A 14,392-nucleotide genomic window follows, 5' to 3' on the forward strand; every position below is an offset into this window, starting at 1 on the left:
ATTGTTGCCTCACTTTCATGGAGGTATCATCTCAGAAATAGCCTGTGCTGTAAAGAACAACAGAAATGATAGTATTTTAAAAGGGGAATGGAACATGAATAAGACTAGACGTACTGTGGCTGTATTCCAGTGGGGGCCACGATGCCATAACTTGAGAGGCATTGCTTTTCAGTTCTTCCATTATGCTTTTATTTATACTGTCCCAGTGCGGTCACTAGGGAACAATTCTGATAGCACAGTGAGACAAAGAAGAAAAATGATCCTGTGTTGTGCTGAGACACACTGTGTATCTGATGTCTCATTGCAGCTGTATGTAAACTACCTTGTCAACACGGAGGAAAATGCATAGCTCCAAATGTGTGCAGATGCCGACTGCCGTACTCTGGTCTACAGTGTACAAAGAAAAGGAAGGAGTGAAGCAACTTCCGCAAAGATAAGCTGAGTTTTCTTCATTTAACTCTTCACACCAAGATGGAAGTCTGCTGTGCTGGGGGACCTTAGAACAAACATGGTAATTAATTGTTTTCAGATAGCTCTTTGTCTTCAATATATTAAGTAAATGCTTTTCGGTATGAAAGAAAAGTATTGATGATTGTAACAAAGCTGTTGTAAGTACCCAAGTATGTGTAGTGTATGGCACATGTTTCCTTCTGTTCTCATTTTTCCTTCGTAAGCAGAAGTATTATGTTTTGGTTGATACAACTGACCTTGAAATAAAATTTACTCTTGAAATAAAGTACTTCAGAATAGACCTATGTTCTTTTCTATTTAATTTTTTTTGGCCATTTGACCAGAATTACTGTGTTATATTAGTGATGTGTTTCTAAAAAACCCATGAAACAAAACTGCCTTGATTCAGATCATCAGAAGTGGATGTTAGTTCAAGTGTAATTTACGTTGCAAGAGGAAACTTGCAGAGTTTGCATCTTCCTGAAAAATCAGCAAACTGCAAAACATCTTATTAAAACTCTGGTTATCGCTTTCTGTATGCTTCCTGCCCCTCCCCTCAGTCTGATTTGGATCTTGATCAGTTAAGCAGTATTGGAAAAATAAAACACAGTACTTGTGCAGACACTTCTACTGTTACTTTTTAAAAGCTTAATCCATAATGATGAGTCTTTATCCATAAGAGAGTCTTTATCTTGACTGCTTCTACAATCATATTATCTGATCTTCCCTCAACTTCCAGTTATTTCCTTTCCTTATCCAAGTGAGATAGGGAAGTGTGTTTATCTTCCTTCTGGAGATGTAGACATTGATGATTAATTCCTATTCAAGATTGTGTTGTGACAGGAGCAATACAATGGGAGGCTACAGACTGGCCCTGAGGAAAAGCCATGTCTGTCACAGATCACCTGTGTGGAGGATGCCGAGGCTTGTTTTCTGGACATGTTCCAATTTGGCCTCATTTAGGTTTTGCAGCCTTTGGAACGGGCTGCAGATCAGAATCCTACATTCATTGCTTCATGTCTCCTTTGTGCTCTTTCTTGGATGCTACTGTTGAGGAAGGTTTTGCCAAAATGTGCGAGTTAAATCAGTCAACTTTCTGAATGCTGCTCAAATCAGTTTTGAGGGATCGATTGATTTTCATTGTCTTCTCGGAGAAACTAATTTTTGGTGGGAGAATGCATTACTTTAATCCATTTGCCTATGAATTATTTTAATCCTTTTGCCTATGTATTATTTTAGTCCATTTGATGGAATAACATTGTATCTGTGTACGAGCTCCCTTACCAGAAGGTGTAGCTTTCACAAGCAGAATGATTTGTATGGAGATGTTTCTCTGAGGATTACAAGCCATATGGCATTGACAAGCAAAGGAAATGGGGTCTTCTCAGTTACCAATCTTCTCTACAAGAGACAACCCAAGCATATGGAGGGCAAATGAAAGACAATGGTATAGTTCCTAATACTCCCATTTTCTGTTAGAAGAAGTTGCTGTGTGGTGTGGCTGAGAAGCCTTCCTCTGCCCTTGCTTTGAAGACTGTTGCATTTGGTTCAGGTGAAACCCGCCACAGACATGTGTTGTGCAGGTTTTGTGGCCAGGGGCAGGGGACAGAGTAAGAGGATTGTGGGGTTTGTGCTGCCGTTGTTGTGATACGCTGGATATTTCAGACATGCTGGTGGAAAAATATGGTTTTCATGCATGGAACAAGATTTCATCAATGCTTCTGGAGTAGGCTTTATGATGATGAAATTCTGTGTCTGTATCACAGTTCACTACAATAATCATGCTGTAATTTAGAAATTCAGGAGTTAAACCGCATACCTTAGATGACATACTGGTTGCAGGGAAGTGACTAGAAAAAGATTAATTGCCTCAGACCCGAGATTTCAGAGTAAATGAGCAGAAGTATGTAAATGCTAAGCGGCATATCATCTCAGTATTGTTCTTGAAGAGACTGTCTTCTACTAATAAAGCCAAAAGTGACAATAATGATGATTAGAAGCCAGAGGCATCAGCATCGTTAGGAGCCTGAAAACAGGAGCAGTCAGTAAGGGAGGCCTGTAATTGATGCTTCTGAGCAGGCCAGAACAAATGCTGATTTAAATAGTTCCTTGTTGGAAATGACTGAGGTAAGTAAGCAGTATTTTGATGGCATGCACACTGTGATGGCATAGATTAGAAATACTGCTTGAGTGTAGCACCATCTACTGGCCACAGGGGGGGTCGCAGGGGTTTTTTGGTATTGTTTTCAAAAAATATAATTTAAACTCCCACAATAATAGAACCGCAGAATTATGTTTTAAGTGAGTTTAAAAGTGAATTTTATAGCAGTTATTTTAAGGTAGAACAGTCTCAGAATGCATTATGTGTTCAGGTCCCCAAATTATTGTTTCCACAAATTCTACTTATATTTACTGTAAGACTGTTGCTATTCCTTTTTTGTTCGTTTCCCGCTCATGTAATAGTTACAGCATGTAATTTTTGGAACTAGATGTGTCTTTCTGTGACTAGCTAGTTATGCATGCAGCTCAAAGGTCATGGAAAACAATACAGAACAGATTACCTCCCGTATTTATTACAGTGAACTGTAACACCTTAGACAAATGCTCTGATTTTCACTAAAAACAACTGGGAAAATTGTTGGGGTAGTGCATGGGCCGAGTTGTTGATGTTCTGTCTTCTTAGAGTGTGCATGGAACACTGAGAGGTTTCTTCTTTTTAATTTATTTATATGCACATTTTACCAATTATATTTTCTCTTCTACCATAAGTGGCTGTCCTGAGAATGGAGTTACTTGGTTTAGCTGTAAAATATCTTTCATTGGCTAAACTGAGCTGTGTGAGTAAAATGGCCTGACATTACCACACGAGACCTTTATACAGGAGAAACAGCGTAAGTATCTTCACTCATTAGTAATACTTTCTAGCCTCCATGTTTGGATTTGTGTATGTACCCAGGTGTTATGTTTTATTGAGCATTTAAACTTCAGATTGTCCCATATGGTCAAGTAATCAGAGGCACATAGCAAACTTTTCAAGTAGCTTAAGCTGTTACACTGATTTACTTTAGGGTTTGTGCTGATTCTTCATGGGTTTGCTTTTAGTAGATGGGAATGTTAACTCGATTTCTATTCTCGGCTCTGAGAATGTGTAATTAATTGAGTAAAGAAAAAAGAGCCTTTCCCATGGGGCCCACTTTTTTATTGTTATAAATATACGAAACTGAGGCCTTGCTAAGACCTTCTGTGGTTACGAGTCCTTCCTTCTGAAAACATGGATTACGCTGCACTTCTTAAAGATCTTAAAGGTCTTTTTAAGGGCAAAAGTCAATCTGTACTTGGGAGAATTTCTGCTGAGCGACTTCGGCACAACCAGGTAACAGATGGGTGATGTACCTACTTACCTTCCAGCACTCTTTAGTATTTAGAGAAGTCATGCAAGAAAATTCAGTGAAGATACCTGTATCCTGTAAAAGGTGCACAGAATCACTGTAAGGTCTTCAGTTTGGCACAAGTTACCCTTCATTCTATCAGAGTGGAACTGTGGCAGCTCCTGCAGTATGCAGCCCTTCTCCCTCCCCCTTCCCAATCCTCCACCTCTTTCAGGGTTTATTTCAGATTGCATTATGCAATTTTAGAACAACTTTGTTAGCCTGTGGACACAAGCCCTCCATATGATTCTGCCTCTTCTTAAACTGAGCAATTCTATTGCATTGTTGCAGCGTGTTTTCTAATTACAATCAATTCTGTTTCCTGTGTCGACGGACAATCTAGTAACAAAATAGTTTCAACTAACCACATAATTACTGGGCAGTTCTGAAGTGGCTGTTTGTCTTCAGGCACGTACTAGTAATTTTTCTGCATCGTGTTGGCTGGAAAATAGCACAGCTTAGTACTGACAATTTTTAACTACTGCAGCAAAACTCTGGATGTGCTTTTGTTCACACAGCTTGCATTTGGCAAAATAAAAAAGAAATAATTTCTCCCTTTAGAACCATTGAAAATAAATGAGAAATACTAAAAATTATGGTTTAAAACCCCCTTTATTCAGCATGAAATCCTAGAAAGGCACATACACATTGATTCAGCTTTGTGACTGGAGGGCTGCACAAGCTCATTAACTGAAGTACTATTAACAGTGTTGCTGGCAGATGTTCTCTCTCTCTTTAGCATGACACCTCTCTAACTGGCACGTGGAATGGGGGTTATTACAGTATGAGATTATGCGATAGTGGTGTGTTTGCATTTTAAAAACATTTTCAGAACCTTGTGTATTCAAAGCATCATCCTAAGGCATCATTTCCAATAGGTAGTCAGGTTTTGTTCACAGAGATCTTTTTTTGTGAGTTGCGTGAAAGGAAATGGTTCAGGTGGAGTAGGTTTTAAATAACAGAACAGTTCCCAGAAGATCAGGCTATCAGCCACTCGGATGCTAGATTGAAAGAAACTATGGAAACACTGAAACTTAAAATGCAAGTGGGAAATCGAAAACATTTTTAAATATACCAGTCAGGCACTTGGAAATCCATCAGGTACCATTCTGGAATAATGCTGAGCTCTCAAAATGCCAGCTTACTTTGCAGAATGACTTAAGAGGACTATCAAAAGGTGAGCAGAAATCTAGGCACAGAGCTGGTAACAGCTATGATTTGGCAGTCAGCATCCCACAGTGGCAATAAAGGGCAAAATGAGCTCTGTATTCTTCCCATTCAGAATTAGTGTATGTAAATTGAATACTGCTCAGGAGAACAGGAACTCATGATGTTTATGTTTGGTTTAAAGAAAACAAAGTAAAACAGTAGACTTCAATGGCTTAGCTAAAGGCACATTTGCATCTGTGACCAGAGCTGGTTGTGGCAGGAACTGGAATGTCTTATGCAGCTGTAGGGGAAGATGATGGTGGTCTTCTAGAGGAGACTTTGGAAAAAAAAGAATTTTATTTGTTCAGAACCTATCTGGCAGCTGGTAGGTTCTCACAGTTCATTGGAGCAATAGGTAATGGAAAAAAACTCCTCTGTGATGATTTACAAATACTTTCTGAGTGGATGCATATAAATGGCATGATGTCCAGAAACCTCCTCCCCTTAGTTCAGATTTTAAGATTTGGCATGGCTGAAAGCATTGTCCAAGTTCTTTAAGAGATTCGGGGACAAAATTACTTGAAGCCATCTCAAAACAGGGGGATAAAAGTTTTAGACATAGAAACCATTAAGTAGCTAGTACTCAACTTCATGAGTGTAAGTAAGTTACAAAGTAAGACAGAAGAGTTGGTATGTGGCTGCTGGCTACAAAGGCTTGCTAAAATAAACCAACCAGAATTATTCTGCATCTGGTTGTTAAGACATGTGGCCTTCCCTTTGTTGTTAGTAGCCTGTTAGTTCCCCTTTCTTCCTCACCACCAGCTAGTCATTACAGCAGACTGATGCAAATGCAAGACAAAGAAAATAATTCTGCTTTTTCTTCTGTACGCAGCCAAATAAATGTGTGTAACCAGTGTTTAAAACCAGAAGATACCATTCACAAGTGGTGAAGTGCTGCCTTCTCTCCTAGAGACACCTGGCAACTGTTACAATCTTGTTGCCGCAATGGAAATATCATAGTCCTGCTGATTACATCAACAAACTGCAGAATTTTGGGGTTTGCATCATCCATCACATTTTTGAGCCCAGAAAAGAATCAGAGGCTTTGGGGTTTCTGCATGAGGTAGCAAAAAATTACAGAAATGTACATATGTTTTAATGACTACATGCTTGTTGTTTTGAAGCTCACCAAAGTTCTGACTGGTGAGACTGGCACATGAATCATTTAAAATAATGCTTCTGGATATTCATTTAAATGAACTCTGCAACTGCCTTCAACCCTTTTGCTATTTTCAAGTCTCATACATGCAGCATTGCAACTGATGATACACTTCTTTTCTTTAACCATGATGTCTTTGTACCTTGGAGAGAAAAATAAATAAATATTAAAAGAAACTTTAATATTGCAGCACAGTTTTATGATAAAGGTTAAGAAACAATTTCAATGAATCTCTGCTTTCCTAATAGGCAGAAATACCAGATTGGGTTAAACTTGTGCATGGAGCTTGTTTATTTCTTCAAGAAATTGTGCCATTTTGGTCAGTGTATGACACAGTGCTGTGTGATCAGCAATGTATTTTCTAGATTAAAAAACATACTAGTGCTTTACAGGACAATTAAAACTATTTCTTCTTTAGGTCACATTTTGGCAATCCATATTGCAAACACAGTCTTCTCGTTACAGGATGTGTAGTTTTATATTTTCATGATGTGTATGAACAAATGGTATTGGCGTCGTATATTCAAATTGGTAATGCAGAAAAACAATCTGAACTCCCTGTAGTTTTACCTAGGAGGAACTGAGGCTGGATGAAAGTTAAACCGTTGCTGTCTTCCCTGTTTTTTACCCCTTTCTCACAAAAAATTTAGCAGCCACAGTACAGGTTTTACATTAAAAGACATAATGTGGCAAAGTGCTAAAGAGAAGGGAAGATGGGAAGGATAGAATATGCTAGAGACCAAAGAACTAAGTTATTTTTAAAAGAAAACACGGTACAGGTATGAACAGTGGCATATAATTAAGGATGAATATAAAGGAACAGTGCCAGCATGCAGTGCTTGAATCAGCCAGACTATGTCCTAGCTCCACCAAATGAATCCTGCTGGCACCAGAAAGGGTCTAAAGATGTTGAAATTAAGAGAAGAGAAACACCACAGATGATGCAAGAAGAGCAGAATGCTTTTGACTTCAGACATCCCGAAAATTTAGTTGTAATGAAATGTTTCATTAAATTACTTTTGTGAGTGGCTGTCAGCACTCAAGCAAAGGAATACAACAGATTCCATGACAAAGCCCAGAAATGGTCATCATTCACTCTAATGAAAAAAAAGTAATGATATTCTCAAGGTTACACTTGGGCATAAAGAAGGTTTGTGTAAAGCAGGGATGAACTGACTGACACTGTAGTCAGCTGGCTGAAAAAGATCAGGGCTTGACTTAATGCAATCAGTGGTGGGAGAGCCTTCCCTAAAATGGGGTCAGGTGCTGGAAAAGAGAGTAATGGTTGTACAAGGACAACAATTATCAATTCCCTCTGGAGCCACTTAGGGAATGACAAGAGATAATTAGCTTAATTTGAAACAAAGGCAATTTACATTAGGTGTTGAGAACAGTTCTATCAGTATTATTGCTGATAAGTTACTGGAATAGCTCTTAGGAATTTTATGAATTTCCTCTCACTGGAGACTGAAAAGAAGAAATCGGACAAGCACATTTGGTGTATTTTGTACTGCTTCACGGGACAAGAGAGGACTAGATAATGACTCCCAAACTGCTGTATTTGTGATGGTGTCTTGACTCTACACGTACCTGAATTTTCTTCCCACAGAGGACTCCAGTATAACCAGGACGACAGGAGCATACGTTAGGCAATACACACTTGCCTCCAAACAGACACTTCTGGTTGCACACAGCTAAAATGGGAGAGGTACATGTTTGGCTTTACTCATGAAAACAAACTTGGTGAAGGAAAAGTGGCTACTATCTCTATACGCTTATTCTGCTGGCTTATAGGAACTGAGAATGTGGGAGGTATTTTCATAGGGAAACACGCCTCAGAGTAAGAAGAACTCACAGTCATGTGGAGCCAACAGTGTTCTTATACCTATCCTATCCCCATTATGCTTTGATGCAGATTTAATATGGGAACATGCTGAGGGCTTGCGTGAGACTGAGCAAATGAGGTGAGTAAGGTGGGGTTTAATGCACCTTACTACTTCAAGCTGTTGCAATGGCCTCTCAGAGCTGTTGTAGCAGAACACTGTGTGAAGAGTAAGCCACCACATATTGCCATGGTCCCAGATTACCATCATAGTCTGGAGTCTTCAGAACTGCTAGAGGAATCTCTACTTTTGATCCTGCCTTTGACACTGATTTGGGTTAAAATACAACAAGGATATAGGACTTCTAGGTACTATGTATGGCTGAAGCATTCTTATCTGTGTTGAAGCGAGAGGTTTCAGGTCACATCATTCTTACGTGTTTGACACTGGATTCCTTCCCACTGTGGGGGACAATGACACGTACTCGGCCCAATACACTCTCCACCGTTCTCACATTCCTGAAGACAGATGGCTGTACAAACATCATCACAAAGTTTGGTTATATCACAAGTGATTACTTTTACTAACTATTTGCATTTCCAGATGCCCACAAGAGGTTAAGAGAATCACATTATCTTCACTGAAAATCCATCTAAGTTCAGTAGGGTATTAAAGAAGAGAAGCAACTAGGAGCAAAAAGCCCTACGGCCAGAGCACACATTGAGATGTTCTGATGCGTCACAGATTGCTACAAAAGCCTAAAATACTGAACTAAGTCTGCACCACTAAATAGCTTTTTTTTTTCCCAAATGTCCTTTTCTAAACCCCACACCTTACTGAGAGATCTTTTCTCAGTCGTGCAGCTCAACACATGGTGAATCAACTCACGAACATTTGACCCAAAGTTATTTTCTAAGACTCATTTTTCTGCACATTCGCCCCTGCTTATAAAGCCATTATCTAAACCACTATTATTTCTCATTGATTAATTGACTATTTGATACTCTCAAATAGTCTCTTACATAGTATCCAAGAATATCTCACCCCCATCAATATGGGTAATTTTTTTTTTGGTGAAACTTTCCATTAATTACAGAAAGTAATAAAGGGAATATTGTTTTCCCTCCATGCCATTAAAGCTCATTGGCTATATCAGTATCTGAGCCTCAGGTGGGTACTGTGACAGACACTAACACTTTAGCTACTGGATTTTTACCACCCATGCTCAAGCTGATTTTCAGGCAGACTGTGCTTTTATCCACACTGCCACATTTTATTTATGCACTGTCAATATCTTCATTAATATACAATGTTACCCACAGCTGTGCTACCATCATAGTCCTATTTCTAAAGAGGATCTAAAGATGCTCACTGCGTCTTCTATTCTAGTCATTACCCCCTATTTTCACAGTTTTCCAATGTTTCACTGCAGTTCTTTTTCTGTTATATCTGCCTTTATTTCCTACAGCACAAATTGAAATTCTTTCACTTCATTGACTCAGTTCTTTGCAGAAATACAGATGTTTCTCATTTAGACAAGAATTAAAAAGAAACGAGTATTACTTGATTCACAAGAATTTAAAAGATACTTTGGTCTCATGATGCAGCCTAAGAATTGCATGGTATTAGCGCTCCACCCTAAATTTTGCTGCCAAGTTTGTCCTATAGTCATATATTACTTTTAAGGTACAGTTCTAGTTCTCTTGTTAACTACAAGCCACTTACGAGTGTTACATCTTTCTCCTCTCCATCCTGAAGGACAAGAGCAAATGTTTGGTCCTACGCACCTTCCTCCATTCATGCACCTTGGCTCACAGACACCTTAAAATCAAAACCATCTGCTGGTTAATACATTTAACTGATTACAGAATAATCTATTGGTTACTTTTGGATCCTGGAAGGATTTTAACACTGCCTTACTTTTTTCACATCTTCTGCCTGTATACCCCTCAGGACAAGAACAGACGTTATTTCTCATGCAATGACCACCATTCTTACAAGGTGGGCTGCAGACAGCTGAAAGAGACAAACAGGAGGGAAAGGCTGTCGTTTGCATTTTGTCTGACTCAGCAATACACTTCTAGGAAATAACAGTGCAACACTAAAATTCTGACTGCTTATACAGACATTCAGCATTATCAGGCCCATCTCATAAAAATTATATTAATATGAATTGGTGCTTATGTCAACAGTAAACACAAAATCAGATAATAACGGGTCAAGTTTGGCAATTGTATATGTATACAAGTAACCAGAGAAAATAAAACACAGTGGACCTGGTTGAACATTGTTCAAAGGTTGAGTGGAAGACAAGCAAATTCTGAGCCTCCCTTCTCTTTGGACATTCACTGAACCAGCTAGAAAATACAGAAGAATAATCTAATCTCTGCTTTGAACCACTTCTAAGGTATGTTACTTGATTGCGAATTTTGTGTTAAGACAACTATGTTTTCTCACAGATTTCCTCATAATGGCAGCTAAGAGGGGAGGGAGAATTAAAAAAAGATTACCATTCTGACACTGGGCACCAAAGAATCCATGTGGACAGAGGCAAACATCTGGCTTAGTACAGGAACCACCATTGAGACATACGGGGTCACACACAGCTGCAGAAACAGGGTCAGGAACAGTGGGAAGCATGACATCCAAATAAAGTCTATAAAACACATGCTTCTGTTGCAAGGACAGGAATTAATCACCTAAGATAAGTGCAAGTAACACCATTCACATAAAATCTTTACCCAGAATTTTAGGATCAGTGTTAGACTTTCTAGAGGTGCTGCCGGCTGCAAACTAACACACAGAGACATCGCTGCTGTCTGAGCCACGCGGTTCCAAATTTCAGACTATGGGAGGTCCTACAGATGCTTTCTGAGGAATATAGAAGCTGTAGGAGTGTTACCTGTACTGCATGTAGGCCCGTACCACCCAGGTTTACACTGGCAGATGTCTGGAGTAAGACATTCACCACCATTTTCACAGTGCCTGTTGCAAACCACTTCCATCCAAGAAGATAGACAAGAACAAAGGCGGTGGGTGGGGAAAAGAATGAAAGAGATGATAGGTTACAAACTACACTTGATCACTTGATTAATTTTTCAGTTCCTTCCCAGATATTAACACTGGAAATAACATACAATTCCACTAACTGAAGACGGATTCCTGAATAGATTAATCCAGTCTCAAAGCCATAAGAAGCTAGCACCAGAATATAAAGGTAAATAAATGTCCTTCCATGAAATTATCCATGGTCTGATATATATTCAGTGTTAAAAATCTAGAAAATTAGAAATAAATTCTTAAAAAAGAAAATAAAAATAAGAATTCAAAACTAAGAGACATGGCTGATTTGACAGACTCCAAGAAAATTCATGCACAAGTCCTCCATCATTTCAGCAAGTGCAGCTGCATGCTTAGAGTGACATGACACTAACAACCAAAGACATTAAAATATCATGGCTGTGGAAAACCATGAATCACTTCTTCAGGACAACATCTCATTTATCTCATTTTCTGTAGTACAGCTTAGCAAAGAGAAGCTGCTTTTTTTTTTTTTTTTTTTGGATCACATTTAAAACTAGAATGAATTGAAACTGAGAATGAAGAATCCTAGGATCTGATAAGTAGCTGAACAAGGGACTTTCTCAATTTGGGGTTAAAAACGCAGTGGCACATTCAGGTGAATGATATATAAACAGCATGTCTAAGTTTGGACTCTCTGAATAATAAAAATTACCAGTATGAAATCTATGCAAAATTTGGAGCTGCCAAATTGCAGCATGTAGAATTCAATATGCAAAAGACAATTTCTATGAGACTAACTACAATTTTTCAGCAAATTTTACAGTCTTCTTGACAGGTAAAATACCCAAAAGACTCCATAATGTCATTCTGAATTCAGTTTTCCTGTATCCCAGCTTTTTTGAACCACAATTCCCTTATACCAACTTCTGAATGTTCTCCACCATCTAACCAATTTAAGATCATAAAAGTTAAAAAGCTGTAAGGACATATTAAACATCTATGTTTGTTCTGAAGATAGTGTATGTGCAACACAGTCAATGGTTCCACATTCATGAATCATAAATAATGAACTATTTGCATTTGTATAGTACATAATGTTTTCGAAGTTATATGCAAACACTATCTAACTAATGTTGGAAAGACCCAAGTACGGGAGCCTTCCAAGTGCCATGGGTATTATGTCGATTGCCAGCATTAGACAGAGCGCATAAAGAATTTAAACCATAATTTGTTTTCTTGCTCCTGAAGAACGTAAGTGCTCTTTGTTCTTCCCTTATGCTTTTTTACTTACTTGTATCACATCTTGGTCCCACAAAACCATATGGACAAGTGCAGAGATTTCTGGCCAAGCACGTGCCTCCATTTTGACAGGGTGGTTGACAATGTGCTGCAGATAGAGAATTATGTTGTTCAATCTAAAAAGATGCATGGATTGGTTATGCTCTAGAAAAAGGGAAATGTTAGTAACTGACAGTGAGCAAAGAACTAGAAATAAAATAAGAAGACATATACAATGCCTTTTGACAGGCATAAGTAACAAGAACTATTTAATGCCAACAGCGTACACAGAGTCCCAACAGTGGTGGACACCTTGAAGAAATCTGAGACAAGTTCCAGATGGGACGTCCCACTTCTTGAGAGTGTTTAGCTTAGAGGCATCCATATTCACTGGTGAATTCTTCTACTTATTGGTAAAGCTAAATTCAGGAATGTCCAATCACATGCAACATTTATACAGTGTATATAAAAAAAGTATGGTATATAGCCATACTCATAGAGTTACTCAAACAACTCTGTTAAAGCAGAATTAACACATCTTTTTGCTGTCATGGAAGTTATTCACAGCACCCTTTAGTTATTTATGGATTCAAAAATTAAAAATATTCCATTTACCTTCCTCACAAGCAGAGCCACTATATCCTGGTAGACATTCACAGACATTGGGCTTAATGCACTTCCCGTGGTTTTTGCAATCAGGTCTGCACAGAGCTGTGCAAGAAAATTAACTGTAAATCTTCAAATAATTAATATGTGGATATGAGTTACCACAGGCCAAATCAAAGTGCCATACTCACCAGCCTGACAGTTATAACCAGTATAACCAGGCTTGCACTTGCAAATATTAGGTGCCACACACTCCATGTTTTTGCCACAGATTTGTCTACATCTTGCTGAAAGGAAATGAAGAAAAAGAAAGGAATAAGGAAAATGAAAGTGGCATTTCAGCACAACTGTCTTGTTGTGAACAGATAATAAACAGATCCATTAGGTCTCCTACTGTAAGAGGGGAGCCTGAGACACATCAGAAAAGTATTTTTAAGTGCATCCATACAACTAAAAGCCTGTAGGCTATGCCAATATTAATAATGAAAATAATAATGAAAATGAGAAAATTGGATACTTTATGCATTTCACTGATGACGAAGTTATAAAGATGTCAAAAGATTCTTTTCTGCAAAGCTTTTAGTGCAGTTATCTGTAATACCTCTGCAAGTGAAGCCATCTCCATAATAACCATAAGGACAATGACCGCACTTGACACCTCCATCCTGATGTGGCTCACACCGTACGCCAGGAAAACAGGGTAAATCAGAACAAGCTACTGCTTTAGGAATCACTATTTCACTCAGTTCTTCAGGAAGCATTTTTGGAGGTGCAGTGACTTCAACAAGACCAAAAGGTAAAGGACTAGCTTTATGCTTGACTAATAGTTGCGGAACTCTGTGAGCATTTTCACTTTTGAGTACTTTGCTCGGCAAAGAAAGCTCTTTGCTTGTATCTGCTGTCCTGCTAGAAGAAGTCTTCCTGCTGGTCTCAAAATAGCTGTAGGCCTCAGCTTGTGCCCTTATTTTCTCCTCAGGTGATGCAACATGGCTCTGTGAAGATGCAGGCATCACAGCATGTACTGAAGAACTTTCTTCCATGTTAGCAAGGTAACCACTGATGGTGCTGAGAGCACGAACAATGTTTCCAGTAACAGCAGGTTGTACAGAAGCACTTCTCTGAGCATGAAGTGACTTCCAAGCAGTGATGGGTTTTACTGTGGAAGATGATGGAGTGCTGCTACTGACCACTTCCGTAGAAATAAATCTCTCAGGTACATCTGTAGTACTGGAAATATAGGTCAAGATGCTTAAATCCTTCTCAAATGATGACTGTTGAAAACCTACAACATGTTAGAAAGAAGGGGGGGAAGTACAGGAATATTAAGAGACTTTTCTTTCCCTTCCGAGGGGAATGTCTTCTGAACACAAAAACATACAGCCCATTCTGTTTCACAAGGTCTCTCCATGTGCTAC

At 38.8% G+C, this 14,392-nt stretch overlaps 2 protein-coding genes across 2 annotated transcripts in view; one reads left to right on the forward strand and one right to left on the reverse strand.

The window, feature by feature from the left end:
- The window catches only part of LOC104404986 (von Willebrand factor D and EGF domain-containing protein-like), a gene marked incomplete at its 5' end in the record, with an annotated part of 3,795 nt that extends 3,198 nt beyond the window's left edge, over positions 1–597 (forward strand). The window contains one exon of the mRNA XM_010013557.1: positions 308–597. Within this exon, the coding sequence (XP_010011859.1) occupies positions 308–417 (110 nt within the window). The remainder of the gene's footprint in view (positions 1–307) is intronic.
- A 5,770-nt stretch (positions 598–6,367) lies between these two features.
- VWDE (von Willebrand factor D and EGF domains) overlaps positions 6,368–14,392 on the reverse strand; it is a gene marked incomplete at its 5' end in the record, with an annotated part of 32,840 nt that continues 24,815 nt past the window's right edge. The window contains 11 exons of the mRNA XM_010013558.1: positions 6,368–6,388; positions 7,837–7,940; positions 8,506–8,601; positions 9,795–9,890; positions 9,990–10,085; positions 10,580–10,675; positions 10,972–11,067; positions 12,385–12,480; positions 12,987–13,082; positions 13,169–13,264; positions 13,579–14,259. Of these exons, the coding sequence (XP_010011860.1) occupies positions 6,368–6,388; positions 7,837–7,940; positions 8,506–8,601; positions 9,795–9,890; positions 9,990–10,085; positions 10,580–10,675; positions 10,972–11,067; positions 12,385–12,480; positions 12,987–13,082; positions 13,169–13,264; positions 13,579–14,259 (1,574 nt within the window). The remainder of the gene's footprint in view (positions 6,389–7,836; positions 7,941–8,505; positions 8,602–9,794; positions 9,891–9,989; positions 10,086–10,579; positions 10,676–10,971; positions 11,068–12,384; positions 12,481–12,986; positions 13,083–13,168; positions 13,265–13,578; positions 14,260–14,392) is intronic.

The sequence above is a fragment of the Nestor notabilis genome, unplaced genomic scaffold (assembly GCF_000696875.1).
Source record: "Nestor notabilis isolate BGI_N333 unplaced genomic scaffold, ASM69687v1 scaffold27714, whole genome shotgun sequence".
NCBI lineage: Eukaryota > Metazoa > Chordata > Aves > Psittaciformes > Psittacidae > Nestor > Nestor notabilis.